General features: G+C 47.5%; 1 protein-coding gene across 2 annotated transcripts in view; it reads left to right on the forward strand.

The window, feature by feature from the left end:
* Positions 1–9,398: 9,398 nt before the first annotated feature.
* RMND5A (required for meiotic nuclear division 5 homolog A) overlaps positions 9,399–15,853 on the forward strand; it is a 272,396-nt gene continuing 265,941 nt past the window's right edge. The window contains exon 1 of one of the 2 annotated variants that reach the window (XM_078678673.1): positions 9,399–10,118. In XM_078678673.1, coding sequence (XP_078534799.1) covers positions 9,878–10,118 — 241 coding nt within the window. In that variant the 5' untranslated portion in view covers positions 9,399–9,877. The remainder of the gene's footprint in view (positions 10,119–15,853) is intronic. The other variant, XM_078678674.1, reaches the window with a different exon arrangement.

Genomic DNA, 15,853 nt, shown 5'->3' on the forward strand with positions numbered 1-15,853 from the left:
TCCTGCGTTGTAAAGGCACTGCGTGGTAAAAGTTGCGTCGTAAAGGATGTTTCCCGGGGTATTGCAGCAGAGCCTCTGCTGATGGGAGTCCAAATCTTCGAGAGGGTCAAGGCAGGCAGGTCCACTGGGTGTCCCAAGGTTGCTGTCCGCGGACGTCGCCGGGATTAGGCAGGAGCTGGTTCCAGGATCAACAGGCCGGTAGGGCTGGGGCCAAGTCAGTTGTTGTTGTCCTGTTGTTAGCAGCTGTGCTGCGGGTCTTCTTCTTCTTGATCTTCTTTCTTCTTTTGATATCGGGATCAGAGGAAGGAAGGTTCAGGGAGCCCCAAAATACTAAATTTAGGGCCGTTACAGGTAGGGCAAGGGCAGGGACAAATGGGTCCCTGTCCTGGGGAGAGGACAACCCCTAGCCTGCTCCTCTCCTGTGGGAGGGGGGCAGGAGCCTAGCTGGGATTAGGCAGGGCTCCCCATCTACAAGATGGCCGGAGCCCGGGGTCGTGCTTCACCTCGCCTCCTCCACCTGAGGGGTGGGGTTGGAAAGGTTGGCACACCCTCCTTCCTGACGTAGTTTTTCCCGACAGTCTTCCTGCCAGATTGGGGGTAGAACGGGTGTGGGCCAGTTGCTGGGTACAGCAAATGGTCTGGAGAAGCTCTTAGAGGCGGTATGCCTTTGAAGCTTCCCCCTGTCCATCCTGGGGGAGGAGACACATCACCTCGCCCAGGATGTGCATTGTTGCAGGCCAAGGAGAGCGGGGGGCTCTCCACCCAGGGGTCCAGCAACATGTCTGCTGTGTGGCAGCCTCTTGCAGCCACTCAGCCCAGACGTGGATTGAAGGTTCGGGTTTTGGAGGGCATCTCTAAGATGCCCTCTCGTGCATTTTACATTAAATCCCACACTGGCATCAGTGCGGGTTTAATGTGCTGAGAAGTTTGGTACCAAACTTGTCAGTCTTCACTGTAGCCATTATGGTGCTGTGGAGTTCGTAATGAGAACCCCCAGCACCATATACTCTTAAATGGCATCACTGCACTTACAGTGCCCAGGAATGGCCCTGGGTAATGTAGGGGCACAGGGCTCATGCCCTTGTGTCCTCACCTCTGGCATAGGGAACCCAGCTAGAGGGGTGACTGAAGTATGCCAGGGCAGTGGGTTCTGTGGGCATGGCACACAGGGATGTGTGCCATGTCGACTCTTGTTTTAGTTCTGTACTTAGGCACTCAGCCTGCAAAGGCAGGGTGTGGGTGCCAGGGTACAGGGGGTGGCACAATAAGTGCTGCAGCCCTCAGGGGTCTCCTCTGGTCACCATGCCCTGGGTACCTAGGGTACCATTTTACTGGGGGCTGACAGGTGGCCAGAGGTGCCAATTGGGTATTTTGTTTCAGCATAGCTTTTCTTTTTAGGGAAGGAACACAGGCCCTGGGTACCTGATTGGCAGGGACCCAGGACACACTCAGTCAAGCACATCAGCAGTTCAGAAAAAAGCGGGGGCATACCAAGGCAAGAAATATGGCACTTTCTCACAGTCGTAAGTTAATGAGAGGTAATACACTTTTAATAACCCCAGAACCTTGGTATTTCAATCTATGGGACCTTATAAGGTTCTCGATGTTTCACAGTCGAGGCAGAAAAACTAATGTTTATCCAAAAAGGAGTGTTCACCACACTTAGTAATGTTATGTTTAGTGTCATGCTGAAGGGTGTTTGATATCAGAGCCTTGGATATATCTGGTGGTAGGATATTTACCCCGAATAGAGTCACCTTTACTATTGCAAGACTAACGAAAACAAATTCCCAGCCAGTTCAGTTCAAGAAGTCTTTATTCGATTAGTCAATCATAAAAGACAATAATAAAAAATACAATATATATATATACACATTAAACAGTTAATACAAGTATTAAATCAGTAACAAACTAATCAGCTTCTTAAACAATATATACAATTAAAAAAAAGAGAATAAGCACACATGGACAACCAACATCAGCATATTAAAGAAAACTATGCGGTGACAATACAATTATTTTTGATGGACCTGCTTCTAAGCACCCATGCCCACCCGAGAAATTTAGCCACCCCCACAACAATGAGGGGATCCAGGGTAACTTTTAACAATCTAGTGGCTTCGACAGCCAATCTAGTTCCTAAATGCCTGCACACAGGCTTTAGCCATTTAACTCTGGGGGCCGAGTACAGGGGGCACACATATAACAAGTGCTCTACGCTTTCCCTGATACCTTGACAGTTATGACAAAAGCCAGAGCTAACTGATCCCCATTTTCTTGTAAACTCCCCAATGGGAAGTGAGCCGCATCTAAATTGAAAAAATAATTTGCGGTCCAGGGGTTTAGTAATGATGTCCCAGAACCCCTCTAACTTGGGTATATCCTTGTGTACAATAAACAGGCCAGTGAGGCTGCACGTGTTAGTTTTCATGTACATGTTGTGGGTCACCCAGATACAGTAACTAGATTTAAGATCCCTTTTAGAGGGGAAAGTTGCTGTGTCGGGCGAGAACCACAGATCACCATAACCGAGGGCCAATAGGGTAGACTTAAGGTCTCTGAACCATCCAATGTTAGTGGCACCAGGGCTATTCTTAACCTCCAGACAAGCTTCTGCATAGAAATGGAGTTCTGGCGTAGTCCATTAACGGCGCCAAAAAGTAAGGGGACGGAGTCTTGCCTGGTCTACCACCGGATGACAACCTAAATCATAGAGGAGGGGAATTATTGGAGTCGACAGAGGAAGCCCTACTGCCTGTCTTAAAAACTTGTTGTGCGCATGCTTTAGGGAATCCAAATTACTGCCACCCCACAATTCGGCACCATAGAGAATCGCTGGTAAAACCTTGCCACCATAGATCTTAATGAGCGGAGACATTGGCCTAGTAAATGACCCTTTGTGCTCTTTTAACAGTGCTCCGCCTAACTGTTTCTGTTTCATGGTCATTAGTTCAATCTGGTGAGTCCAGCTCAAGGTGTCACTAAAAGTAACACCCAGGTAGGTGAAGTGTTTTGTTTGCTCCAGGGGGGTACCCCCCAAGGTGACCCTGGCATTTATTAACTTTCTCCCCCTTAAAACCATAAATTTGGTTTTCGAGACGTTCACCTCCAGCTCATGTTCGCTGCAGAAACTCTCGAACCTTGACAGGGCGTTCTGCAAGCCCTGCCTGGTGCGTGAGAGCAAGAGAGTATTGTCAGCGAACATGAGCAGGGGGATTCTCATGCCGGCCAAAGTTGGAGCATCCGTGGAAGAGTTGACAAAATACTTGGTAACTCTATTGATATATAGAGAGAACAAGGTCGGTGCCAAAACACAACCTTGCCTGACACCCTTAGCCACTGGAAATTTCTCTGTCACCTCACCCGGTTTGCCCCATCGTACAAATGCGACTGTTTGGGCATAGAGATTCACTATAAGCCGGACCAAAATAGGAGGCATCCCCATATCCAATAGGCAATTCCAAAGACCGGCCCTCGGGACTAAATCGAACGCGGATCGAAGATCCACGAAAGCGGCATATAAATTGCCTTTGCCCAAGGTAACCGTCTTCCAATGCAGGAGCATGAAGCGAAACGCCTGATCCAGGGTACTCACAAAGGGTCTAAACCCTGCTTGGAGAGGAGTAAGAATGTTAAATTCCTCAATCCAAGCCTGGACCCTTGACAGAACAAGGCGAGCGGTGATCTTCTGAACTGCATCAATTAGGCTGATCGGCCGGTAGTTCGAAGGAACCGACCGATCACCCTTCTTGAATATGGGCAGAATTTCGGCGCCAGTCCAGGACTCAGGAACCCTGGCGCCCACTGCCAGCGCATTTACCAAATGCACTAGGTATGGTACCCATAGGTCCTGATCTTGTTGGAAAAGATCTGCCGGGATACAATCCGGACCGGGCGCTTTGCCCCTGGGGATGGCTTTCAAGACAGACTCTACCTCTTTCGCCGTAAACACGAGTGAGTCGAAAGAAATCGGCCAGTTGATGGCGACCTGCATAAGGCCTTGACTGCTAACTTGTTCCTCAAAATATGACACCCATTTTTGTTGTTCGATGGATGCAGGGCTAGGGCGGTCGTCCTGAGACTGGCCCCACCTAAGCAAGTGCCAAAAGCGCTGGAAATTCCTAGAGCCACAGGCCTCAGCAAGAAGGCACCATCGCTCGTCATCCCATACAGTTTTCGCCCGATATTTAGCTACTTTGTACGCCTTCCTACAGGTTTTAATTGAGGCTGGATTTTTAGATTTCAGGGCCAAAAACAGAGACTTATGGGACTCACGGCAGGCATCATTAAACCAATTAGCTGGCTTCTTAACCATCCCCCTACCCTTGTTGACCACAAAATTAACAAACAAAGTTTTTAGTGACAAAAACAATCTGGCAAGGATATCCGTGATTGATGTAATCAGCGTGTCCTGATTGTCACACTTATCAATTTCCAATATGGAATTTAATACCAGGCTTCTGATCTTAGCACGTGCTTCTAGATCTACAGAAACTTTTTGCCATCGCACCCTCCTCATGTCATTAGATAGAACCACAGCCTCTTGTACGGGATTGGTCTGTCGATTGATCGACCCTGCAAAACTCATATCCTTTAGTTCCGCTAAAAGCGGTTCATGGTCACTTTCTGGACGAATCTTAACAGTCATGTCCAGAACTAAATGCCACATTTTTATATCAACTAAGATATAATCAATGCGACTACTATGTCTGCCATTAAAGAAAGTAGAATTGCCTACCCTGTCGGAGCATGTGCGGCCATTCAGGGCGCGCATCCCCCAGTTTAAACAAAAACCTTTAATAAAAGTTGCTGATTGAGACCATTTGGGAATCGGGGGTAACTCAAGAGTGGGAATCCCCCATGTCCTGTCCTCATCATCAGTTAATAGTCCGTCCTCACTGCCTAAAGGTTCAAAACACGTGTTAAAATCCCCCATCACTATCACATGACCAGTTAATTGAGTGGAACCCAAGAAGTCATCCAAACATGTGAGAGTAGGTGACACGCGGGCTCCCGCAATGCCTCTTGCATACACATTAACAAGCAATATGTTTAGGCCACTTCTTAGTTCCAATCTGATTATCAATATGTCCGGACAATCAATAGAAACCTCCCTTACAGAAACACCAGCTACCTGACGAACCCAAATGGTGAGACCACCCATGGCCCTGCCTCTTTGGGCTCTAACTGCCGGTTTGTTAAAGTTCAGGAAACCTGGAAAATAGACAGATTCAGTTGCCCAAGTCTCCTGAAACGACCAGATGTCCCCCTGGCGTATAAAATCGGCCCAATCAGGTACACATACACAAGAATCAATTCCAGCAACATTCCAACATCCCAGGGTGGTACCCTTCCCGCTTGGTTCATCACACATATTAGTAATAACATTTAAGCTAGGTTCATTAGACATGGGGACAGGTTCAACATATCCCACAGTATCTGTAGACAGGCCGTCCATGGTTAAACACAATGACCTAACTAGACAGGTTGGCCCCGAACTTGGTCCTTGAGTATTTACTTCAGTAGTGTACATTGGGGTAGCTAACAGAGTTAAGAGCTCCGGCTCTTCCGTACAACTAGTACAGCCCTCCACAGATTGATAATCTTGGTCCACTGGATTCTCAACAACATATGGTAAAATGCCCAAACCTTCCTCCCCACTCCTGCACTCTAGATTAGAGACAACAACCCCCGGTAAGAGTGCTGGTCAATCATTTGTCGCCAGCCATGATAGTGGATCGTATAGATTTCTCAGGGGGATCTTCCAAGACTCCTTGGGCTGGAAAGACATATTAGGATGGGAATGTGTTGGGAAAAAACCTGGGTACTGCTGAATCTGTGCAGGAACTGATGTTATGGGGACCGGTGGATACAGGGGCCTGTTGGGGAATAAGGAGTCAGGTAAAACTGGAGGGCCCTTAATCTGAGTATTGATATTTGCCCATCCTGGCGCCTGGTCAGGACAATTGTAGTTTGATTGGGTATACGATCGATACTGAGCCTCCGGATTGAACTGAGAGCCATAAAAATTTGGGGTAAAATTAGTCCATTTAAGGAGGCTATTAGTGTTTTTACTAAGAGTAGTTGAGGGTTGATCTAGTGGATTGAGCAAAGTCTCTGGATAAAAATAGGTCAGGTTCCTCGTTGCGATCCCACCCTCATTATTACCAACATACCAGTCGGAGAGGTGGGATACAACTTTGTGGTCCCTAAAGTTAATAATAACTATATCCCCCTCTATATCCTTGGGGCGTACCCCTACCCACCGACATCTTCTGACTGTAACAATGTCCCCATTTAGATGAGAAGGAAGGGGCCTATTTGTTTTCAGCCAGAAGATGACTTTATTTTTCAGGCTATCATAATTTTCCCTATCCCCTTCCGCAACTGGGGGCACACCCGTCAAAACGATGACATAGTTCGTAGAATCCGGTGGCAGGTCAACATTTTTCTTATGTGGGAGGGGTCTGCTTATTTTACCAGTAGGAAGGGCGGGTTTAGACACCCCATTCCTTTGCTGGGATACACCCACCTTCTCAGAGGGTTTATTATTAACTCCCACCCTGGAATGTGGTTTAGCAGTACTTGCTACTGGGGGGTGTTTGGCCACTGGAACCACTGCTTTGTTTTTTGTAATAGCATTCTCATTAATGGAAGCATGTTTACTAGTTCTATTAGTAGAGCTAATTACGTTCGCGACAACCTGGGGTATACCCTGAGTTAAGATAGGGGGTCCCAATACCTTATCCCCGCTAGGAGCATGAATAGGTTCGATGGTCGCCATCAAACGGTCCAGTTTGTCCCCCAGTATCCTAACACGCTCCAACACCGGAAGCATATACGATTTAATAAGCTTCTCTAAGTTAGCAAGGGACACCTCCTGAACCCCTTCACTACATAGTTCATTAGTTTCCAACCCCTGAGTGACTAAAACCATGGGCTCTACGATGGATGGTAGAGCCGGTTCAGCTACCCGTTGTGGTGGTACTGGTGCTGGTGTGGGAGGCCGACCACTATATCCTTTTCTTTTTACCCCTCCCTTCCTCCTTCTTTTCCTTGGTGGTGATTGCGCAGCCCTTTTGGCCACGGCAGGTTTGGCTATACTATTACAATCACTCTTCGAAGGTAAACCATCGCCTAAAGTTAGACCAACCAGAGGAGGGGTGGGCAACATGGAACGAGAGTCTAGATCAATTAGATTGGTAGGTGGAATGTTAATTTCCACAAAACTAGAGTGATCAACAGGCGGGCAACCCAAGTCATCGCTGCTGGTAGCATTAACACAAAGCGGAGAAATAGTTGGGAATCTAAATATACTTGGGGTTAAATTGATGTCGGTAGCACCGGCCTCAAAAGAGCTCAACCCATGGGCAACCATATCATGGGTAGAGTTCAAGACAGTTTGAGACTGCATTGAAGTTCTCTTTAAATGCTCAATTGAACGCCGACGCTCTGCTCTTCTTTCGGCTAGGAGTAAATCCTTATCAACATCCTTTGTGGATTTTTAAAAAAATTTGTCAAGTGGCCCAAGAACCGAGTTGCCTACACCAGGGGGGGCAGACTGGCTCATGACGAAACCCACAAACAGTGATTTAAAAAAAAGAAAAACAATGGAATGGACTTGCAACAAACAACAGTACTAAATGTTAATAACCTGGCCCAGCCCGGCCTCCTGCGGCCCCGGACGGCCACAGACGGTCCCGCCCTTGTCCCGGGCTTCTCCCGCGCGCTCTCCCGCGCTGCGGGAGTAGTATTGGCTTGTTATAGGACTTGCAAAGGTGGAAGGGGTGGGAGGGGTCGGGGAGAGCGGCCCAGGTGTTGCTCCTCCGGGCTGGCGGGCGCTCCTGGGAATTGAAGTCCCTCCGTGAGCGCACGCCGCTCGCAGCCCCGTCAAAAGTTTCCCCCAGCTGACCCTTCAATCTCAAGGCTGCTGCAGAAACACAGCGCGATGCGGGACCCGCGGAGCGGGTTCCGCGAGCAGTAGGCAGACAGGCAAGGCAAGTAGGTCCCAAGCAGAGTGCTCTTCAGTCAGCAAAGCGTCCCACTCGCTAACAGGGAGGTGCAGTTTAAAAATGATCGGTGGAAGGGTGGGAGGGGTCGGGGAGAGCGGCCCAGGTGTTGCTCCTCCGGGCTGGCGGGCGCTCCTGGGAATTGAAGTCCCTCCGTGAGCGCACGCCGCTCGCAGCCCCGTCAAAAGTTTCCCCCAGCTGACCCTTCAATCTCAAGGCTGCTGCAGAAACACAGCGCGATGCGGGACCCGCGGAGCGGGTTCCGCGAGCAGTAGGCAGACAGGCAAGGCAAGTAGGTCCCAAGCAGAGTGCTCTTCAGTCAGCAAAGCGTCCCCCAGCCAATTTCTTATCTTGCCTCTGAAGAAAACCCAAGTTATGTGTGGTTAGCTATATCACAGCTTATGAGGAAATGACGGCAGATCTGAGAGCTACAGGAGAAAGGCAAATGTGAATTGCTTTATTGAAAATGTTCAATGCAGAATCATCTCCTTCTAATATTAGGTGGGTAGAGTCGATTGCTCAGAAGGCAGGCATGGATGTAATGAGTTTTGATGCTTAATCAGAGGGGTAATGGCCTGCAGGTCTTTTGCTCTGGGAGGTCATTAGTGGGCTATTACGAATCCAGCAGACCGGTTGTATGAATTAACCTTCATGAATTCTATTTTTTTCCCAAACCAATTTTGAAGGTGGCATTGTTGACTGTGAGTAGGTTTGAACAAGCATAATGCTCCTCCCTGGCCCTGGGGTAGAATGTACAATTTTCTAGCTATTGAGAAGGAAGGAAGCGAGGATTATTCCACTTACGGATCTTTGGATAAAGCTTCCCTCCCATATGAAACTGCGTTATTATTGTGTGCAGAGTGATTTTAGACAAGAACGTCACGAAAAATGCATATGAATAAATGTCAGTGTTGAGGCATGGATTGACGCACTGTGATGAAATAAGGAGAATTATAACGGGGTAACATTTTACCACTCAATGTAAGATCAGACGTTCGAACAAGAAGGCTGTTAGATGGAAATAGAGGCTTTATGCCGGAGGTGGGGTCTGTAAAGGCTTATATGGACATCGGATACTGATTGGTGGACTATATTGTCACCTTATCGTTAACTTTTTCCTAGGTAGTTGGAGGAAAAAGTGACTGTAGTCATATCAGAAGAGTAAACTTGGAAATAGCTGCTATTGATTTAAGTGAAAAACAGCATGCATAATGCTAGACACTGTAAAATCAAATCGAAACTTTCCTTCAGTGCAGCTAGGAAATTTGACATTTCGTGCGAACAGTTCAAATGCGTTACGCAGACTCAAATTAACCCGGATGTAGAAGCTACCGAGTTAGTTCACGAGGACTGTTTCAATGGACAAACTTCCCTGGGGGCGGAGTTTATGGACCATGGCACAGAAATGGAACTGGCGGGGGGTTTATTCCACATCGTTCAGTAATGTACGCGAAGAGAACGAACCGTGGGGCTTTCACGCTGCTGGGTTCTTTAAGGTTTACATTTCAGCTTCCCCATGCAGTTCCAAAACATGTCTTATCCCTTGTTCCTACCCGGCTGTCACCCTACAGGACGTGAGAATGGTTTTGTCCGAGCTAAGCAGGTCAACTTGGAACTCCGCCCCCATCTCTCATCTGTGAAAACAATAACACGACGGGTAGCTCGATTGCCCAGTCACGGCAAAGCGCGAGACAGTTTTCATCACAGAGAGCGCACGAGGCACAGGAAGCCCCTCTCGAGAGACTCGTCGCTAGACAGTGCGCGAGACCTCCCCCCTGCCACGCGCCCCGCCAGGCGTCACTCGGCGCCGCGCGAAGCCCCCACTCTCCCTCCGCGTGTGCACCCCACAGAGAAGACCCGAAACACGTATGAGCCAGAGAGAGGCGCAGGGAGAGTGCGAGAGCCCCCGCGAGGTCCCGGGCACGGCGCTGGCACCGACCCCCCCGCCGCCGCCGCCAGAGCCCGCCATGGACCAGTGCGTGACGGTGGAGCGGGAGCTGGAGAAGGTGCTGCACAAGTTTTCGGGCTATGGACAGCACAGCGAGCGGAGCCTGGAGGAGCTCATCGACTACACGAGCGGGCTGCGCCGGGAGATCCTTCAAACAGCCAGTGAGAGCCGCCTGCGCGCCGCCGCGACCCCCCACCCCTTCTACCCATCCCTATACCCCCCCAGAACATAGTGCTGAGAGACCCAAGGCCTTAAGGCCTCAGACTTTCTTGTGATCTCTGGTTTTGCTCCCCTTCCTGCTTACTATGTAATGCAATCTCCTTCTTTGTGTTTTTAACTGTGTGTATGTAAAGCGCTCTGATACCCAAGGGTCAAGCTAGCGATAACACTTTTAAAATGCATATAAATAAGACTCCAGCACAGGGTTTTGCTCCCAAGAACCTCCAGACTTTAGGAATGGGATGTTTAAAATGTGCCCATTAATCGTGTGCCTAAACCAGTGCTTCAAATTGGCAGGGACTGTCCACTTATAGAAATACACTACACACATTTTTTTGTTTTTTTCTTATTCCTGCACTATCCACTCTTTAGTTCTGATAGTAGGCAGATGCTGACGATGAGAACCTGAGGATGCAGGCGAGTACCAGCTTGTAAACCTCCCTTGGTGTTACTCCCGTGAGGCTCTGCCTACTTTCTCTCCCCTTTTTTCATTTCTTCCTCCTTTCCTGATACCTTGGGTACACTGAAGGGAGGGGGTACTAGCAGTTACTATACCACACTCTTTTAATTGATGTAGTGATGTAGGACACAATGATGCAGTTGTGAAAATAAAATCCACTGTGGTGACACTCTAAACAGGGTGTCTGTATTGAGAGATGTATGGTGGCCTTATTCCCACACACATAGCAGGAGCAGGTCTGGTGTTGTATTGCAGGATAGAGTGGGTGTGACCTGTCCCGATGTATACCCCCTTAGGCTCCCATTTGTTGATAGGGACTGTCCGGTACCAAGTACCTGCACTTCTTTAATTTCAACGGGAGAGTAAGTACCTGCTCTTTTAAGCACTGCTGCAGTATATCTAATGTTAGAGTACCATCACTTCACTGAAAAGTGAGTACCTGCACTTCTGTATTTCCTTTGAAAGCACTGGCCTAAACTAACCCTAAAGAAGTGAGACATGAGTACGTAAATCGATGAGACAACTAAGTTATGAGATTCGACCTAAGAGTCTTTTTAAAGCTGTTGGCCTACCCGAGTTATAGTGATATTAAACCCATTGGACGCGTAGGACTTAAAAACAGAATCTTTTGACTAAGGTTAAAATTGTGAAACTAAAGTCCCATAAAAGCATGAGGCCGTAGTCTTTTATACCAGAGTCGACAGCGAGTTCTGTGACTGCAGAGTCTAAGACCCGCAATATCTTGTCCTGACAAGCCTTAAATTGATCGTTATAAAGCACATGATTAAAGACCTGACTACCACGAATCACCAGAGCTTTTTAGGCATCCGTGCTTTCAAACTATTAAATCATTGTCCTTCTAGATCATTGGGCTTCTGAGAAATGAAATACTTGCGCTTTGAGACTTAAGATCCTTTAAGCCAACATACCGGCCAGACGACCAAACCATGTTGAGTGAGGTCTTTTGCTCTAGGAAAGTGTGTGACTTACTCTTTAAAGCAATACACTTGGAGAGGCCCTGTGGTCATCAATTTCTTGTGATCCGATGAATCAAAAGCCAGGAGCCTAAAGGACAGAAACCTTGATATACACCTAAACGCTCGTTCCGCTCTAGCCATCAGGAGCTGCCAATAGTTCCCAAAACCAAGAAAACACGTCATGGTGGTCGTACATTTGCATATCTGTGACCAAAGTTTTGGAACACTTTGCCACAATCATGGAGAGTCTGCAAATCACTTACAACTTTCCGCAAATTGCTCAAAACATGGATGTTTCCAACTCTTCTTTAACAATCACCCTTGGATTTTGGAAATGCTGGTTGGTTTTTAGGTAGCCATGTGCTCTATAAATCAAGTAAATAATAGACTATTTGTGCTTCAGGAAACTACTAAAAACGTAAACTATTTTTTGACTAGGACTGAGGCTCGATGGTATCATGAGCAAGATATCGGATGGCAGTCATGCCTTGTAGATGTTTAGACTTATGCTAGTCCCTCATTATGAAATTTTGGACTAGCTATAATGGCACCCACAGTATTGTATGAAACTAAATAAATGAAATGTATAGTACTGATGCTACTGAGCCTTATATCATATGGTTTTCATCTTTAATGCCATTTGACTACTCCTATCCTGTGAAACTATCAATCCATTGATGGGTCTTTTGCTTTTAAGCTCAGAAACGCTAGACATTGAATTGTTGGGGTGCAAGAGCATTTAGATTTGTGAACGCATAGCCTCAAACTCTATTAATAATGAAGCCATTAGTCCCTAAAACAGTGTAATTCAAGCCATGTTTGCTTTGAGCTTTGATGTGCAAAACGACTATGCTGATAACTCAAGTTTTCATTCATTGGTTAAATTGAGCTAGGAAATGTCAACTTTGTACCCCCTGGTCCCCCAAAAACTCCATAGCAATAAAGTTATAGCATTCCTGAGGAACATATTTTTAATGCTTAGTACAAAAGTCTTGTCATTTGGATCACTTTGACTATTATGCTCACTCACTCATCAGCTGTACTGTTTAGAAAGGGGAAGTAATCCCAACCGATTTTGAAGTATACACAGTTCATTTTATTTTAATGTAAATTTATTCATTTGAGCCTATAATGAAAATAGTGACATCAGTTGGAAGAGGGTGTTTTGTATAAATTAAACCGCAATTAAAATGCATTTTTGTTGTCTGGAATACGCTTCTGCTTTACAGGTGTATCCCGATTAGCATTACATTTTTCACTTGTAATATTTTTTGTAGAACGCTGCATGCCGCTGCTTAGCCCACCTTGTTATGTTATGTTAAAAAGATTTTTATAGCGCAGCTAACACCTGAAGGTTTCTTGGCGCTGGTGCTGAGGAAACAAAGAAAGAAATAAAGAAGTGGACAACAGGACTAGTTATAGGCATCAGTAAACAAAAAAGTTTTAAGAAGGGATCTAAACCTGGTGTATGGAAGGGGCAACCTTAGAGGGGGAGGGAGGGCATTCCAGAAGGTAGGGGCTAAGAAAGAAAACCTAAGACCACCGTGTTTCTTCCTCTTAAATCTGGGGACTGATAACAGAGCCAGTTGGGACGAACGAAGGTTGCGTGAGGGAAGGTAGGGGTGAAGGAGGGAGGAAATAAAAGAAGGGCCTCCACCTGCAAGGGATTAAAAAATTATGCAGCCCAGTTTAAACTTGCAACGAGCGTTAACCGGGAGCCAGTGGAGCCTTTTCAAGAGAGGGCTAACATGTTGGTACTTGGCTTGGCGAAAAATCAGAGAAGCAGCCTGATTTTGAATCTGTTGTAGCCTCTTGGCTTGGTAGTCAGGGATGCCTACATAAAGTGCATTAGCATAATCAAGTCTCGAGATGACTAGCGCTAACAGCGCCAGGGTAAGGGCCTCTGTGGTAAGGAGGCGGGAGATCTTTCGTATCTTCCTGAGCTGGAAGTGACTAGAGGACACTACCGCACTGATCTGATGTTTCATAGACAAGTCAGCACTAATAATCACCCCCAGACTTCTAGCCGAGTTAGTCGGGCAGGGGGGACTGCCCAAGTTAGTCGGCCAGAAGGATGGTTGCCAGGGGTTGGAGGGACCCCCGACAAGAACCAGCTCGGTCTTGTCGGGGTTGAGCTTGAGATGGTTAAAGCTCATCCACTCACTAATGAAGCTGAGGGTGGTTTGAAAAGTAGAAATAGATTCCTCCGATTTGTCGATGGTAAAGACCAGTTGAATGTCATCTGCGTAATTGAACGCAGTGACATTCAGCCTTCGGAGGGATCGAATCAGAGGAGCCAGGTATAAATTAAAAAGGAGGGGAGACAGGGAGGAACCCTGCGGGACCCCACACGTCAACCCGACCTGCCTCGCCTGTTGACGGTTGGTCAGGAAAGAACGGACCCAGTCCAGTGCGGTGCCCTGGATACCGGCCTCCCTGACACGGCCGACCAAAATATTATGGTCGACCGTGTCAAAGGCGGCCGATAAATCCAGAAGCACCAGAGCCTGACAGATGTTAGTGTCCGCTCCTCTGCGCAACTCCTCCATGACAGATAGTATAACTGCTTTTGTGGAGTGCGCAGGTCTGAATCCGGCCTGCTGGGGGTCCAAAAAGCAAGATTCCTCAATAAATGAGCCAAGGATGTGAGTAACGTCTGACTCCAAAACCTTGCTGAGTAAAGGGAGGAGGGATATTGGGCGAAAGTTGGTCATAACGGAAGGGTCTGCCGAGGTTTTTTTAAAAATGGCCACTACCTCTGCCTGCTTAAAAGAGCAAGGAACCTCGCCCGTGGCAAGAGAGTTGTTCAAAAAGGCCACGGGGGTTCAGGGCAAGCGGTAAAGGAGCATAAATTGAGTTATAAAACCCCTAATCTTAAAAGGCACAAGAGGCTTAGATCTAGAATTCATGAACCTTGAAAGCCATGAGCGCTGTATGATTCGAAGCTCATAATTGTTAAAAACTTGAGACGGGTGATTGGAGAACAAGTGGTGATTAGAGAAAGGGAATATGCCAAGGGATTCTAGTATACAACCTGATATGTGATATCGGGGTCTTTATATCCTTGCAAGTTCATAGCACAATCAAGCTGCTTTCAGAGCTTGAACCATAGTATTGCCCCGGTTACTTACCGGTAATCTTCATTACTCCGAGTCCTTGTCTTCCTCGCCACAGTATTCACACATGAGCCTCCGGCTCCACACAGAACTCCAAGCATAAAAAAACAGCGCTCTAGTCTCCCTCTCCCTCCTCCAAGATGGCCCCCAGTGGCTCCAGCCAATCCCATAAAGGGATACAGAGACATCAACACGACCTGAAAAACCAAGCCGCAGACATGAAGCCACCACCAGGGCCCCGAGGGAAGGGAAACTATACTGTGGCGAGGAAGACAAGGACTCGGAGTAATGAAGATTACCGGTAAGTAACTGGGTCATTACCTCCTCGTCCGTCTTCCTTGCCACAGTATTCACACATGAGCCGATACCAAAGCAAGCAGCTTCATGTAAGGAAACAGACCACACCGTCAGTGCAGCGAAAAACATAGTTTAATAAACAGAGGCATAGTAACCAAAAGGACAACCTCTCAAGGTACCCCCGCAGACAAAACAGAAGATGCAAACGAAACAGAAGCCCCACCCCCAATCTGGAGGTGGTAATGGGACATGAAGGTATGGGGGGAAGACCACGTAGCAGCCCAACAAACATCCTCCATGGACACCCCTTTGAAAGAAGCCCATGACACAGCAACAGATCGGGTGGAACGACCCTGAACAGGAAGGGAGGGGACCACAGAAAGCGAATCATAAGCCAACATAATGGCCTCCTTAATCCAACGATTGATTGTGGAGAGGGAGGGTTTCAAGCCCTGACACGACAAACCAAAATTGACAAACAAGTTGTCCACTTTACAAAAGGAAGACGTGCGTGACCAATAAATCAGCAAGGCACGACGAACATCCAAGAGGTGCAAAAGGGAATCCTCATCCGAGGCAGGATCAGGACAAAGAACCGGAAGAACCACCTCAGCAGACCGGTGAAAATAAGAATCCACCTTAGGAACAAACGTAGGGTGAGGGCGCAAGACCACACGGTCTGACAAAACCAACAAAAATGGGGCAGAACGAAGGAAAGCACCCAACTCACCCATACGCCTGGCAGAAGCAATCGCCACAAGAAACACCACTTTGAGCGTCGTCAACTTCAAGTCCATCGACTCCATTGGTTCGAAAGGAGCCAACTG

The sequence above is a fragment of the Lissotriton helveticus genome, chromosome 2_2 (genome assembly GCF_964261635.1).
Source record: "Lissotriton helveticus chromosome 2_2, aLisHel1.1, whole genome shotgun sequence".
In the NCBI taxonomy this organism is placed as follows: Eukaryota; Metazoa; Chordata; class Amphibia; order Caudata; family Salamandridae; genus Lissotriton; species Lissotriton helveticus.